This window comes from Haliotis rubra, unplaced genomic scaffold (genome assembly GCF_003918875.1).
Source record: "Haliotis rubra isolate DU_JTF1 unplaced genomic scaffold, ASM391887v1 Scf941, whole genome shotgun sequence".
Taxonomy (NCBI): Eukaryota; Metazoa; Mollusca; class Gastropoda; order Lepetellida; family Haliotidae; genus Haliotis; species Haliotis rubra.
This window is the reverse complement of record NW_025767681.1, coordinates 223752-240328: the sequence shown is the minus strand read 5'-3', so window position 1 is coordinate 240328 and position 16577 is coordinate 223752. Positions and strand designations below refer to the sequence as shown.

The 16577-nt window shown below is 40.6% G+C and overlaps 1 protein-coding gene across 1 annotated transcript in view; it reads right to left on the bottom strand.

Moving 5' to 3' along the window:
• The window catches only part of LOC124264773 (hemicentin-2-like), a 255580-nt gene that overhangs the window by 56775 nt on the left and 182228 nt on the right, over positions 1-16577 (bottom strand). The window contains exon 10 of the mRNA XM_046699558.1: positions 16044-16301. Coding sequence (XP_046555514.1) covers positions 16044-16301 — 258 coding nt within the window. The remainder of the gene's footprint in view (positions 1-16043; positions 16302-16577) is intronic.

Genomic DNA, 16577 nt, shown 5'->3' with positions numbered 1-16577 from the left:
CTACAGAGAGCACCGCTGAACAGAATGCCTTGAAAAAATCACCCAGATGCCCACCGAGGTGTACATATCACTCTTTAAAATCTCTAGGCTATAGGCCCAATAGCAAAGGGCAGATAATTCAAAATGAATTCAAAAATTTCAAAAGCAAATGCAAATATCTCCAATACTAACGCTCCAATGTTTGCCAAAGTTCTGGAGCAGATGCGCAATCAAAATGCCTACAATCTCGCCTGGACGGCTCAAGTCGCTAAAATGCACCGTTTGGACGCTATTCGGGATTGAAGTTTTTGGTGATGTTTTTCAGCAAAATCCTGACTGCATACCTCCCAAAATGTGCTGCACTAAAACTACAAGGGCTACGGCTTTCAAACGTTGCATACTTTGTGTCTATGCATGTTCCTACACAGCAGCATCGTCAAATGTGCCTATGGTTATATGATGGCCGCCATATTGGACGCTACTTTTGGGCAAAAGTTGTCTTCAAAAACTTTCACAGGCTTCTTTGCCATTTTGTGCCAAACTAAACTTAGCTAATACAACATTTTAAGCGCTTGTTCTGAAGTGGCCTTTGGTTGTTCAACATTTTCTGTTCTTGGTTCTATGTCAAAAGTCACGTGATGCGGCGGCCATATTGGATTGAAGATGTTTATCGGAAATGTGCAGATTTTGTAGGGTAGGCATTTTTCGCAATCCATAACTCTGAATGTATGAACTGCAGAACGCTGTAAATGTGCAGATATACATTATATACCTCACATATTACTCCCCATAAGTTATGTTGCGATATCTTGATTAGTTACGGACATCTACATGTTTGCTTCTGTTGTATATTTTGTACTAAAATGTATTTTCAAAAAATCGCAGCAACATTACTATTTCAACTATGCAGCTAGCATCTGGCAGTACGTAGTAACTTGGTATGTTGAACATTTTTTATTCTTGGGTTTATGTCAAAATGTGTATTGCTTGGCGGCCAAATTGGATTTCGTCAGATTCTGAAGATACTACATTGTAACAGTATAGCTGCTCAAGTTCTGCACAGAAGGCATTAAAACCTGGCAGTATGCATCAACATAACATGCTTAACATTTCGTATTCTTACATGCATGTACAAAATTGGATCGTTTGTCGGCCATATGGCATTGAAAATTGCACAAATGCATTATGTGTCCTACAATCAAAATGCCTACAATTTCGCCTGGACGGCTCAAGTCCAGGACACTTGAAACGGTGCGTCTGCTAGCTGAAGTTCTGACGATTCCAGAACACTAATTGTTTTGAACGTAGACCCAAGGACAACGGAGCTACAGCCTGTCAAAGAGCGAACTATTTCTTGTCCGGAACTTCTTAAAAGCTACATGACCCCCGCCGACCAGGGGTCAACTTTTCCTGTCCTCGGAACTCATGTTTTCCAGCTTTAAACACCCGTATTTCGACCAAAATTTGGATATGCATTTATACCGCCAGTGTAAGTTGTGTGTACCAGTTGCAGCAACATAGCTTCAAAGACAACGGATGGACAAATAATATTCTATTTTCCTCACTACAGTTGCTAATCGTGATTGGTTTTCTACTGAGGGCTATGAAAATTGTCAGTGTATATGTGTATGGTTTGCTGATCACTTTTTATTCTAACGTACATGTTAAAGGTATCAACGTTTTGGTGGTTAGAGGCAGCCCTGAAAATCCTAAAAATCCACTCACTCGCCGACTTTGTGATGTCTGGAATGTGTCATAACTTTCTCGGAGATTTACGACACGGCAGATTACCCGTACAAAGCATGCGACAGTCTGAAGCAAAGCGCAGGGACGATATCTGCTATAAAGAGACTACCACTGCAAAGCGTGGTCCACGTGCAGATATGGGAGATGATGTCAATTTCAATTGACAATGACGAGAGCTAGCGCTACACAAAATTGAGTGAGTGAGTGAGTGAGTGAGTTTAGTTTTACGCCGCACTCAACAAGATTCCAGCTATATGGCGGCGGTCTGTAAATAATCGAGTCTGGACCAGACAATCCAGTGATCAACAGCATGAGCATCGATCTGCGCAATTGGGATACGATGACATGTGTCAACTAAGCTCAGCGTGAGAGAAACAGTGTTGTGGATATTGGTACATGCTACACAAGTACAGAGCACGGGCGCTTTGTGTCGCATTTCAACTTGGCTGTAGTTGATATTTAGCTGGAAATTGTATCTACACTCACCCGAAAATAAACACCATAAACAACCACATTTTCAGTCAAAAGGAATAAATTATTAGCAATTGAAAGTGCATTATTCTTTTTCCTTCTAATCTCTAATCAAACCAACAACGGTTTCCAAAGCCATACCTGCAATTACCCATACCATACAACACATCCTTTGTTTCTAACTCTGAAAACATAAGAATTCAAAGTTTACCACTGAAGTATTTCTCATTACTGACAATGATATGATCCATATCAGCTATAACCTTTACTGCTTTCGACATCAGGTACCAAATGTTTAGAAATTATCCAAGCCAAGGAGCCCTCAATGTTGCCCGCAACTTTAATTATATTTGGGGTGGTTGGGTAGCGTATTGGTTAAAGACTCTGCTCTTCTTGCCGAGACCCGTGAAGGGCCAGGTTAGAATGATCCTTCAGTAACCCATGCTTGTAAAGCACTGATATCCAGGAAAATGCTGCTCAAAAGCGATGTTGTGTCCGAGAAACAAACTTCACTGATCAAGAGCTATGTTAGAAAAGTGTGCCTTGAGTTTTGATTTGAATCCAGTGAGAGTGGTGTGTTACATATGGGTGAAGGTATAGGAGATACTCTCGTCGTACATCTACATTGACTGAGACGGATCCCTGACTGTTGCTGGCAGTACAGGTATAGTCTGTATTAAATGGGCAGGAATGGATAAGCTAGAGATCAGAGCAGTCATAAAGGTTTTTGTCCCCTCGTACTGCTGTCAATCGCTCGTTAATGTCAAGTGATCGGAAACTAGCGACATGTGCATGTCAATATTACGTGTATGTGAATGATATAAACCATTTTTCAATATCATTCAGTTATTTTCATCATGTACATATCAAAAGTATTTTAGGCTCAAAAGTTTTTGATAAATCTTCGTAAAATGCTTGCAGAGGTGAAGAAGCGCTGGTTCTGTGCATGAGTTCTGTTTTAAACATATCTGTGTTTTTAATTCTCTCCACGTTATTGTTATATGCGATGAATCTAATATGGATAGTCGGATGTCTCCCGTTACCCTTCATTCATAACAATGTCTGCCATATACTTACTCAACACAGAGGCAGTGACGTCAGCATAAGCAGACCCTGACACCACCAACACTTCACACCTGTATGTTCCGGCGTAGCTGGAGGTCACGTGACTGGCAGGCAGCTGGATGTCGACGGAGGAGGTGTAGTCACCAACAAACAAGCCCTTGTTCTGCCAGGAGTCTCGGAATAAAGCAGTCTGAGCAGACACTGATCCACTGGCTATGTCCACTGTAGAACTGCCCTTCACCCTTCTCCATGTGAATGCAGTAACAATATCCCCAGGTGTCACAGTGTAGCTGCCTCTCAGTGTCAGAGCCTGCTGGTTGGGTATCCCTGTACCTCCAGACCCTGATACAGTCACTGCTCCCTCAACACCTGGAAATAAGTAACAATATCACAAGGTCTCACAGTGTAGCTGCCTCTCAGTGTCAGAGCCTGCTGGTTGGGTATCCCTGTACCTCCTGACCCCGATACAGTCACTGCTCACCCAACACCTGGAAATAAGTAACACTATCACCAGGTGTCACAGTGTAGCTGCATCTCAGTGTCAGAGTCTGCTGGTTGGGTATCCCTGTACCTCCTGACCCGGATACAGTCACTGCTCACCCAACACCTGGAAATAAGTAACACTATCACCAGGTGTCACAGTGTAGCTGCATCTCGGTGTCAGAGCCTGCTGGTTGGGTACCCCTGTACCTCCTGACCCTGATACAGTCACTGCTCCCCCAACACCTGGAAATAAGTAACACTATCACCAGGTGTCACAGTGTAGCTGCATCTCGGTGTCAGAGCCTGCTGGTTGGGTACCCCTGTACCTCCTGACCCTGAGACTGTCACAGCTCCGCCAACACCTGGAAATAAGTAACAATATCACCAGGTGTCACAGTGTAGCTGCATCTCAGTGTCAGAGACTGCTCGTTGGGTTTCCCTGTATCTCCTGACCTTGATACACTCACTGCTCCCTCAACACCTGGAAATAAGTAACAATATCACCAGGTGTCACAGTGTAGCTGCATCTCAGTGTCAGAGACTGCTCGTTGGGTTTCCCTGTATCTCCTGACCTTGATACAGTCACTGCTCCGCCAACACCTGACAACAAGGAATAGGTGACAGATCTCTGATGGGCACAGGTATCTAGCTGATAAATCATGGATCACAGTCTAGGCAAATCTGTATATTTTACACTTCTTTATTAAACCCCGAAAACCATTCCATCGATATCAATATTTTCCCTCACCGTTTACGTTGGGCCTGCCCTCGATACTAGCACGTACTATGTACGTCTGTGAAAATGATACATGTTGAGTAGTAGATGCAGGAAGTATTTAATTAAGAACTAGATTCTATTTGCTAATACTCATAAATAATCTCTAACCTAAAGCCTTATTTACCTTTCAACAGGACAACTGCAAACGCAGATGTTGCTATAATACGAAGGAACGCCATTGACAGCAGTGTCCTGAAAAGGTAACATATCAATAAACATACCCATTCTCATATTCAGTTGTGGTCTGCGACATTTAAAAAACGTCACCATGAAAGATATGTATGTAGTGTGTCCAGTAGTGAGTTATGATCGTATTCTGTAAGTGTTGATACCGTCTCATTGCCCAGTCACTAGAGCAACACTGCGCCCTCCGATTGTAGTGTCTCGGCTTCCCACAACCATGTCTGTACTCGTGGGTTTGAAGTGCTGCATACCTGACATTTACGCCACTCCAACGTTTACTGCCACTCTGAGTTTACTTGACCTGATTAAACTGGAATACTGTTTCTAGCGACGTTAACCCAACACTCGAACCCAATACAGGCTGTATATTTCACTCGGGGGAATGTTTCAGTCTGGCGCCCATCTTAAAAATGAGCTCTCTAATTGATATGCAATATGCCATATATCACTGAACTGATTACCGGACTTTTCCGAAGAAGGAATACCGACATATTTATCTTTGTGTAAACAACACTAATAGGTTCCTTTCGACAGATCCTCTTATTTCTCGATATTTTCACCTCATCACTTCACGAGAATCTATGCACATGTTCCATGTACAGGCTACATTGTGATTTAACCAGGCCTCCGAAAACCAAACATTTCAATGTGTAACCAGGTGAACCTGATCACCAAGCTAAACTTCATAAAACAATATATAGATGTGACAGAGCGGGTGTCCGCGCCTGTTACGTAGGGTGAACCTGGTCACCAAGCTAAACTTCACAAAACAATATATAGATGTGACAGAGCGGGTGTCCACGCCTGTTACACAGGGCCTTGTATACGGTATGTTATGTGTTACCATAACTGTACCATATCCACCTGTTTGTTGGAGTTTGTCCTGACTGATCTACCAGGTTTTGACTTATGTGGCAGATCACACGTATTGGTTGGTAACCTATCAGTTCAGTTTAGCATGCTGAATATCGAAGTCAGCAGATGACAGTTGGAAGCTAGATACCCATACAGATATATGTAAACAGGCATAGAGTAGTTGTACAAAATAGTCCAGATATTGTTGAAGACCAGGTAAATTATCAGGAAAGTATTCTGTTTGAATCATGAGTCAGTATATTGTCTCACCTTTGTATCAGGCAGCGTGGATGATAGTTTTCCTCTACCTGTGCTGTGAGGTCAGACCATGTTATGTGACGTTTACTTCCTGGTTGGTAAATATACCCGAGTCACTTCAATATGCCAGCCTTACAAAGGAACAGGTAACTGTGTGGCCCGCATGAAGCCTTTTGTTGACAAGACGGGCAGAACAATGCCCGATATTTACGACTATGCCGATTTCACTCGTCAATCATTCGTCACCTAATACAGCAGTTTGAGGGAATAGGTAGCACTACATGTATAGCATGATTCATTGTGACTGCACATGGGGATCACTAGTAATTCACATTTGAAACATAGTACTTAGTGAAATAAGCACACTTGAATTCTTTCATATTGAAGAAGAAAAGAAGAAGGGTTTATTTTGTATAAAGGCCAAACGACCCATCGTACAAGGTGGTAAATAGTGGTTTTGGTTACCATTTTCATACAACAACGCTAACAGGAGCAGAATAAACATGTTCTAAGAATTTAACAAAATTATTTATGATGTTATTGTCGGATGATGTACATATGCTGCGGAGTGAATAATAATATCCATGGACCGTTTTCGGAATGTAACGCCGACGCATATCCTCATAGCGTTTACAAACAGAGACAATATGGATTTCATCCTCAATACTTTCACAGTGTTTACATAATACAATATCATCATTGCAGGAGGCAGTACCTCTTCTAATATATTTGATACCTAGTGCATTACACCCTGATCTAAATAATGTGAACAGACGCTTGCACTTATTACTTATATTCAATGATAAATATTTTTCACAGGTCAACAGAGATTTATGGGACTTATAGAAGGACATCGAAGGAACATCTAGGGACAAATGCCACTCTTGCATAGAGCAGTTGTTAATTCTTTCAGTAAACATATATAGAAACATTTTTGTATCACCGACATCTTGTGAAATCCAAGCTGTACCAAAGCCAAGATAAAATAACAAATCACTGACATGCCGAGCCCATGTGGGACGTTTCCTGAATTCAACAGATAATAAAAAATTATAACATTGATATGGATATCTACTTTGATGCATTCTCAATAATCTTAGCCAGTATTTAATACATTTGACATATTCTGATGTCACATTTGAACCATAATCAGCTGTCCAAGTAAATAAATCACCTTTTAAAAAATCGCCTCTCTTACTGATATTTGCCATGCTTCTGTGTGTGTAAAATGCAATATAGACGTTTAACGAAAAAACACTCTATCTGGCCTTGTGATAGAAGTTATTGTCTTCAATGGGAATTTGAACTAACGATGATTAAACGATGTACACGATAATCGAAACGTGTAATAAAGCAGAACAACAAAACTGCTACGCCTGTGTCCATCTTGATAGAGTGGACAAATTCAAGATACACAACAGATGACACGTTCACAAACAAGACTATATTTTGTGTCCCTTTATGGGTATTGGTAGTTACAGTTTCACATTCTGTACAATGCCACCTGGTTTACCCTGCATTCTCGTATGTCTATGTCTGGTGAGATGTGTACGGGGATATTACCCCTTCAGTCGCCGGATTTTACGTGTCTCCTATAACATTGACTAAAGCTTCCTTCATTGTCGAATAATGTATTAATTGTCAGCCAGGTAGAGTTGTATGACTACATGCATGCCACTCGTTTTGAGTCATGAAACATATCGCCGACTTACTCTCGAGAAGTACATCCTACCAAATAGCCTCTGATCACGCGTTTAATATCACTGACAAACGTTTCGTCAAATTATCTAAAAGTTGTTAATCAGCATTATTAGAGAACAGTTTCCTGTACTTGTTCATAGTCTGCAACCGATTTCCAGTTCCTATCAGCTTTCAGGGTGAAAATGCAACCACCGTTTCTACTTGCACTATACATCAAAGACCTGGAAGAATTTGCACGTGACAACCAGGTTTACGATATATAGACTGTCAATGTAGGCCAGATAGAGACATGTGACAGCTGTGATTGGATGAAATAGTGTCAGAGTTTTATGTTTTTAAAAGCACTTCCTACCAATAAAAAAAAAACTCTCCCCAATTTGAAGTATTTAGGGCAGTCATCTTTAACACCATAACTAGTGCTTAATGTGTGTATAGGTATTTTCAAGTTGGTGACATTTGGTGCGGAACTGGGGTTGATGTGTTCAGCTCCATTTGCTTGGAAAATCGACAGGATAAGCTAGCTGGGATTTGTGTTTTTATTGTAGTTTAAAGGCCAGACTGTACCCATGTGTACATGGAATCGCTGTTTTAAAGAAAAATTATAACGTTACTATAGAAGTCTATGTGAAACATTTGGTTGTGGGTAACCTGTACTGATTGCCAGACACTTGATACTATTTGTTAAACCCCTGCTACTTCTGTACGCTAACGACACCGTCCTCTTGCCAGAAACTGCAGAATATCTACAAAACACTTCAGATGTGTTCGCACTGAAAGTAACATATACACAATTCCAATTTTTTAACACTTTCTAAGGGACATGTCCAGAAATATCATAATCATATTCGGGGCAGTGGAGTAGCTTATTGGTTAAAGCGTCTGCTCGTCATGCCGAGACCCATGAAGGTTCGGGTTAGAATTCATCTTCAGTATCATGTTGTAAGAGGCGACTAACGGGATCGGGTGGTCAGTTTCGCTGACTGTGTTGACACATGTCATCGTATCCCAATTGCGAAGATCGATGTTCATGCTGTTGATCACTGGATTGTCTTGTCCAAACTCGATTATATACAGACCGCTGCCATATAGCTGGAATATTGCTAAATGTGGCGTAAAACTAAACTCACTCACTCACTCTTTATGCCGAAGATTCACCACACGAGTATATATGAAGCCCGTTTCCGGTGTCCCCCCGCTGTGATATTGCTGGAATATTGCTACAAGCGGCTTAAAATTAAACGCACTCAATCAGTGTAAGTTTATTCTGGTTGCTGAGGATATTGTAATTAATAAGGAATATCTACATTTTGGAGTATTACTTAGTTGAAATCGGACACTGTGTAAAGCAATTAAGCAAATCGCAAATCAAACTAATAGAGCAATGTTTCCTGTATTATAATAATGATTCAAGTAGATGTATCTGTTGAATGCGAATTAAACTTGTTTGTTCAGCTTACACAACAAACAATGTTAGTTGAAACAGTGAGTGAGTGAGTTAATATTTAACATCACACAGGCAATATCTCACTCCTATCGTGACGAAAATAATTCATACAATTAAAAAATGAAAACATTTTGAAGAGTAAAACCTGTCGCCGATGGACAATAAAAACACTAGAGTATCACAGATATGAATAGAAAACTAGCATGTTAACCCAAAAAAATTAATTAAAGACAATACAATATAAAACATGGGTTATAGATCGCCAACAATTGAAAGTAGATCACCATACTAGGAACCATGGGGACTTACAATAAGTGTTTGATTGGCATTCTAGAAGTGGGTGACTCAAAAATGAAACATACAACCTTATGGATGACAACTTCTTATTTATTGCATAGAGCGACGTTTCGATGTAGGATGTACATCGAAACGTCGCTCTATGCAGTTTTGATAACGATGAAAGGATCTACATCGAAACGTCGCTCTATGCAATAAATAAGAAGTTGTCATCCATAAAGTTGTATGTTTTATTTTGGGGACTTACAATAGGTTTGCTACCTGCATGAACTCTAGGTGGATTTACACCATCTCTTCAGCCGCTGGCGATGGTACGAAGATTTAGCCCCAAATTTAAAAAGACAAAAATACTACGATTAAAACGTATGGTTGAGCGTTAGTTGAAACAGAAACAAAACATACGTCATAGGGTGAGTGAATCTCGATAGCTATAGAGAGGATGGAAAAGTTTAATCAGTTTATCCACGTTCCTACAGAAGCATGTAACGGTTCAGTTGCACGCTTTTACGTTCGGTGAATCCGAATGACACGATACGAGCTAAATAACCTTCACTCATTTACATTCTGGTGTAACAAGGAAAACTAGGCATAATGATGTAAATGTTTCCTGTGTCCTCCAACGGGTTTGCCATCAGTGTCTATTAATAGAAACGAACACAAAAACTCGCCATAGTGTCAGTGAAACTTTATAGCCAGAGATATGACTGAACAGTTTGATCCGTTTATCTGGATACTTATCTATATGCAAACAAAAGTGCAAAGCAGGTTACGGTACAACCTAAAAACACACATCATGGCATGTATAGTCGTTGTGGTGGATCGTGTGTAATAACCATTAATACTGAACGAGTTCCAGGTTGATATTATTTTAGTGACGAGAATATTTCAATATATATACATGCGCTGACATAAAAGTGATATATCACAAGGACGAGAGTAGTACTGTCTGTAGTACTCAACTAGAGATAGCAAATTATTGATATCCAACATTATAGAGGAAGCTGCTGGTACAGGGGAGGTGCATGGATATATCATTGGAAATTGATCACTCAACCACAGAATGAGATCTCAAGGTGCAAGTAGGCAATGAAGTGATAATGTTCTTCAATTGCAAGATTGAGATGATGATGATGATTATACAAGTCACAGTCACAGTATCATCAAGATACAAGTTATAGGCATTCAACACAATTTTTTAATCTATTCTAATCTAATCTATTCAATTTGTACAGTGTACATGTTCTGCTCAACGGATGGTTTATCTGCAATGAATCAGCTGCCGGGTCATTTCAATTTCGAAGCAGAAAAAGACTCACGACACGAGAGTGCACCGGTTAATGAGTATGTTTGACCACGACCCACTTGGACCAAGGGGCGTCTAGTCCCATTTACGAAGATCAAGATCGTATACGATGATGAATGCTGCAATGGTCCTTGGACATAATGTTTTGTTTACTGGTGATGCTCTGAAGCTTAACAACAGCTAGATACATAATCGTATACGCTCTGTAATTCAAACGTCCCTAGATCATAGGTAGTTGCAAAATTGAGTAATAAACACATGACAGAGGAGATTACAACTGAAGATTACCGCTTGTATCTCTATGGCCCACGACTGTAAAATGTTTGCCCAGTAACTAAATACCTAGTAGTGCATTTTTGTGGTAAGTATCAAAAGCTTCGGGAGGGGGCCACACTGCAGGGCTATCCACATGCTCTGACTGAAGCTAATGACTGGACTGGCTACACCATGGCACCATGGTCTCCTGCTCGTGGTAAGTATCAACGATCCTCGCTCAATGAGCTCTCACATACACAACCAGAACGCTATTTCTCTGGCCCACGCCTATCATTGTGTCTGCTGTAGAACTGGATCTCTTGTTATTCCAGCTCTACTCATTCTTTCCCGAATCATGACTTATATTATAAATTGTAGATCAGATTTCTTGTGCTCCGCTCCTATTTATGATGCATCTATTTGTATAATCACCAAATGAATTACTTTGTGCATATATCCACTGTTACATATTTGACAAAGATGACATACACCTATCTTGCTGGTCAAGATAGATGTTTTGGTTTCTAACAGCAAATGTGTATGCATCATTAAGTACCAACACAAGGTAGGGGTGAATAAACAGACAAATAACTAAGACGTCCTGTCTCAAAGCAAACTAATGACGTGGTGGTTCTTTATCCACAGCAGAAACTTATGTAATGGTATCTATCCTTGTGCTTCGTCGGGCATTTCCATGCTCAGGACCTGAAGAGTAGAGAACCAAAGGTAATGAAACGTACAAATATGATATTAAGTGAACTTTTGACATGATACAAACGTATCATACAGGACCCGAGGAGAGGCATGTATATGTTGTTAAAGGATTCAAGGATACAGTTGATCTTTGAGGATGTTTAAGATTTCAATCTCCAGGAGTGTTCCATGGTTTGTTTACCTTGAGAATGTGCCCCATTGTTCTGGTATGGCGATGCCCTGATGGATTCATAGGTCACAGGGGGTGTCTTTGTCACGCCTTCGTAGGTGCTTGTATCTGCTGCAGCTGCCGCTGAAGATAGAATTCATTATATATTTTAACAGCAAATACACATAAAAGCTTTTTTCGTTTCACTAGCACAATAGTGAGCTGACAGTAAATCCATGTATAAATTTGAGATTCATCAATGCTGAGCATAAAACATCTACCTTTTGTATTCTCATAAATCTTCAACTGTGGGTACTGTTGTTTTTCTGATTCCTCCTCCACATTTGAATACTGCGCTGGAGCAGCGATCTGATCTGAAACACATCGTACTGGTTTAGTGCGAACAGATCCAGAGATGGTTGTAATATCAACTAGAGGGAAACACCCAGCAGCCAGTACATACCTAGAGATGGTTGTAATATCAACTAGAGGGAAACATCCAGCAGCCAGTACATACCTAGAGATGAATACCCTCTGTTGTCCATTTCCACAGGTTCAGGATAGCTAGAGCTATAAAACAGGAACAGGTCAGGTTTGAAATAAAACAATTAGGTGATAAACCTCATGATATAAAAAGTAATATTTTTTTGTTAACCAATTGTAAGTTATTACCTAATGTCGCAGTTTCTTTTCATTGAACTATATTGACATATGGATTACCTTTTTCGTGCAGCTCCTGGAAAACACGAATAGTAAAAATGTCATGGAGTATGAAACACACTTCACAAATATCAACATGTCACATCATAATCGAAATGGAGAGAGACAAATGCCTTTTCTGTAAATTACTGTGGATGGCAACTATAAAAATACATACGTTGTACTTATGCTATGTACCTTTTAGAATGTTTGCAACTCTGTACCCCTTCCGGTACAGCACCATTAGAACAGTCCCTCCAATGACCAGGGTAAGAAGAATGCCTCCTACTGTCGCTCCTGCTGTTACCCCAGTACACGTACAAGACACTCCAAGCCTCTGCTGGTCTGCTTGATCTATAATGTATTTAAAAGATCAAACTGACGGCTGCTGCAGTACAATTTTGTGCGGCCCTGCACAAGTCATTAGCGTGTGTGCCAAACTAACACACAACGCTTTCTCAGCGTTTCCGGTTGTACATTGGTAACGTCATAACACAACGTTGTCGCAACATTAATATGACGACATCTTATAACGCTATTTCACACCGTTACAGCAACATTACATACATACGTTGACAAAACGTCTTGTATCGACCGTTACAGCCCGTTATGATTCATCGTTTCTGAAACGGTGATGCGATGTAAACTGTCTTTTTCCCGAAAATCGCAAGAACAAGAGCGTACATCGAATTATTCGTACTTTCTGCAGAAAACAAGACGGTAGTGCATTATTTTCTATTCTATTCCACTTTGGGATTTCCATCCCATGAATATACTAAAGTCACAGAGACGTAATGTCCATTCTTTCTGACAACGTTATTATCACATCACGGTGCAACATTGTGTCACAACGTAATAACACCGTTGCAAATTGACGTTGAGGAAACGCTATGCAATGGGCTCCTCACAAGTATGATAACAACGGTTTTTACAACTTGGTGTCACGACAGAGTTTTCTGTAAAACCCTTAGGATAGAATTCACTTTCGGATTCGGTCTTCACTATTCATCTGTAGATGCTACCCTTGCAAGCGGAAGGTTGTTATATAAATGACACATGTTAAATTCCAAAAACGAGTACAACATATAAAACTCATTTTAAGCTTGGACGTTTGTTGCCATATCTTTGTGCCATGGACGTCGGTCTGTATACATTCGATCAGACCATGCAGTGACTTGATAGCATACATCAATAGAGTCTGACCACCAGAACCAGTTAGTCACCGTTTACAACAAGCATGGGTCAATGAAGACCAGTCCTTCCCCAGTTCCCCAAGGGGTTCATTCCCAGTGTTATTCACGCCCATCCTCATCACACCAAACCCCGACATAAATGTTTACTGTAAATCCAAAGATTTGCGAAACGATTTGTTTTCAACTACGTTGATTGTACTCTTATCTTCACACGAAAACGTTTCATACTTTTACATCAACTATGCTTAGTAAACATAAATATATTTATTAAGTCATGATAGAGTCATTTAACTTCCCATTGTGAAACACGATGTGCATCAGCCTACAAGGACTCAGAAATTACTCTTTCTCTTTTCTCTGAATATGTACCCAAATAAGAAATTGTTCATGAAAGGTATCCATGTATTTCCTTCAGATGCAGTTAACAAGCTGTCCATGAGATACTCAGAGTAACCAGTGAGTGATTCTCGCCAAGATACACTTACCACCAGCAGTCACAGCTTCTACCAATGCATTTCCATCAGAATCCCCGTAGTCATTTCTAGCGTGCAGTCGGAATATGTAAATCTCCCCTGGTGTAAGCCCGGTGACTTCAACAATCATCATCTCGCCAGGGTCATCATAGAATTTGTACACAGTCCACGTTCTTGTAGCAAACGGAAGATACTCAATTAGAAACGTCTGAGTGCGTCCACCATTGAACCCAGGCAGCCACGACAACCATATTGACGACGTTGTTGCATTATCCAGATCTCTGAACTGTGCAGGTGTCTGTGGTGGCCCTTACAAGAAATACGCATATAAAAACATAATTATTGTAATTGTAATTCCATTTGTTGAAAAGTTCAAATGAAACATGAGGACAATTGTTATGGATATACAACTTATTCTTGCTTGAAAACGACATTAGAATCTATGTCGATCGAAACGTCACCTATACAGAATAAACAAATTGTATATCCACCAAATGTCGTCATGCTTCATCTCCACAACTTCTAGAATGTCAATCAAACAAGTTCAAATGAAGGTAAATGAAAGAAAAAAATAGAAAAAGTTGAATCTGCAAGCTTCAATGGTAAATCTGAAAGCATAACACACCTACAGGCACTACGCTGACTGTGTATGTGACTGGACTCCTCACGCCATTGCCCACTGTCAGACTGTAGTCCCCGAAGTCCTGCTGCTGGAGGTTAGTAAGGAATAGTCTGGCAGTGACTGAGATGTCTGAGGCAGGGCTGGAGGAACCATTGAGGTCCTGGCTGGTGCTGATGGATCTACTCCAGGTGAATGTAGGAAGGGGGTAGGCCAGGACTGACACAGACACAGCCACGTCACCACCCAGTCTAGCAGCGAACTTGAGTTGCTGGGATTCCGAGTCGTCAAGTCGAGGTGAACCTGGTTAAATTCAGAGAATAAAACTAATATTGGCTCAGGAACAACTACTAGCCCGGTCACACAGGAAGGGAAGAACAAATTTACAGCTAGTAATGTGACTGATTCATGAATACATGGCTCGTTTTCATGGATAATAACTTATTTTTATTCTTCGTATTTCTTGCCCCGTCATCCGGTGAGTGACTGAATCAGTAGATCAACTAGCAAATTCATGTACGTACTCGAAAACAATTACATAGGAATTATTCTGCAGGATTGTTTATGATTCTTAAATTCATTTTGTGAGTTTACCAGACAGTTGACGATACTTCTTAGCTACAGACAAAGACATATCTAAAACCATACATGAGTATAATCATAGCACTACCATGCGAGCATTGTATCCAAAGGGATTACTTGTGCCCGCCAATAAAGAGTGTGAAATAATTATGTTTTACTGACAATCACCTGTACCTGTACACATGTAACCACCATTTGCTGAAATACAAATTACTCACATTTGACCAGAAGTTCCACCCTCTGGGTGACAGGTGCCCCGACGTTGTTGGAGGCAGTACAGGAGTAGTTCCCTCCTTGTCTACAGTCTGCTGACTCCAGTCTCTATGTTGCTGTCAGAGAGTTATCTGCCCGTGTCAACTCCTCAGATCCATTTAGTAGCCTGATAAAGGACTTTGGATAACTGTCAGTCTGGCAGCTCAAGATCACTACATCAGACTCGTTAATGGTCACTGAGCCACTGTGAGAGTTGGCGGTAAAAGTGCTTATGTCGGCTGGGTCTGAAAATGAGAACGACTGCATCATTGACATGGTATTGGTTAATACGAAATGGCTAAACATTGAAAGCAGTATGGTACACGGAACACTGACTGCAACACTGTCACCAGAGTAGGCTATAGAGTATATAGTCTACACTAGTGACAGTGTTACAGTCAGTGTTGATGTTCAGGTGTAAGTATATAGTACATACGTACACTGAACATCAACATTGACTGTAAAACTGACACCAGTGTAGACTATATGCTTACACTGAACATCAACACTGACTGTAATGTCACCAGTGTAGACTATATACTTACACTGAACATCAACACTGACTGTAACGCTGTCACTACTCCCGTGTGTATTGTAAGGCTGACATCTGTGGGAGCCTGTCTTGGATCTGTCAGCTTGTCCCTGGAGCACGGCTCCACTGCTGAAGTATGTTCCATTGTGTATCCACCTGTAGTTACATCCGGGTCTACAGAGGGCGGAGCACGTGATTGATGGAAGAGCCTGGTGTTCGGTCAAAGTGTAGGAGGAGGTGGAGGGGGTCAGGGAGATCAGGTAGGGGCCGTCTGGAATAAATGGTCATATGGGACGATTTAAAACAAGACATACATATACGCCATAATTACAACCGTTTGATGGTGTATGGAATCATCTGGATAGAGCATATTCAAAAACTATTTGACTAACTGGTTGTATTAAAACGTGATGTGATTCAGTGATTGGTAACATGTCCTTTTCAAGTCCGTTGAGTCATAGTAAGTAATTAAGATATGATCTTCATACTTCTTGTAGTTGTGTTCATGACTATGAGCTGTGAGACGAAATGAATCAATGAAACAGAT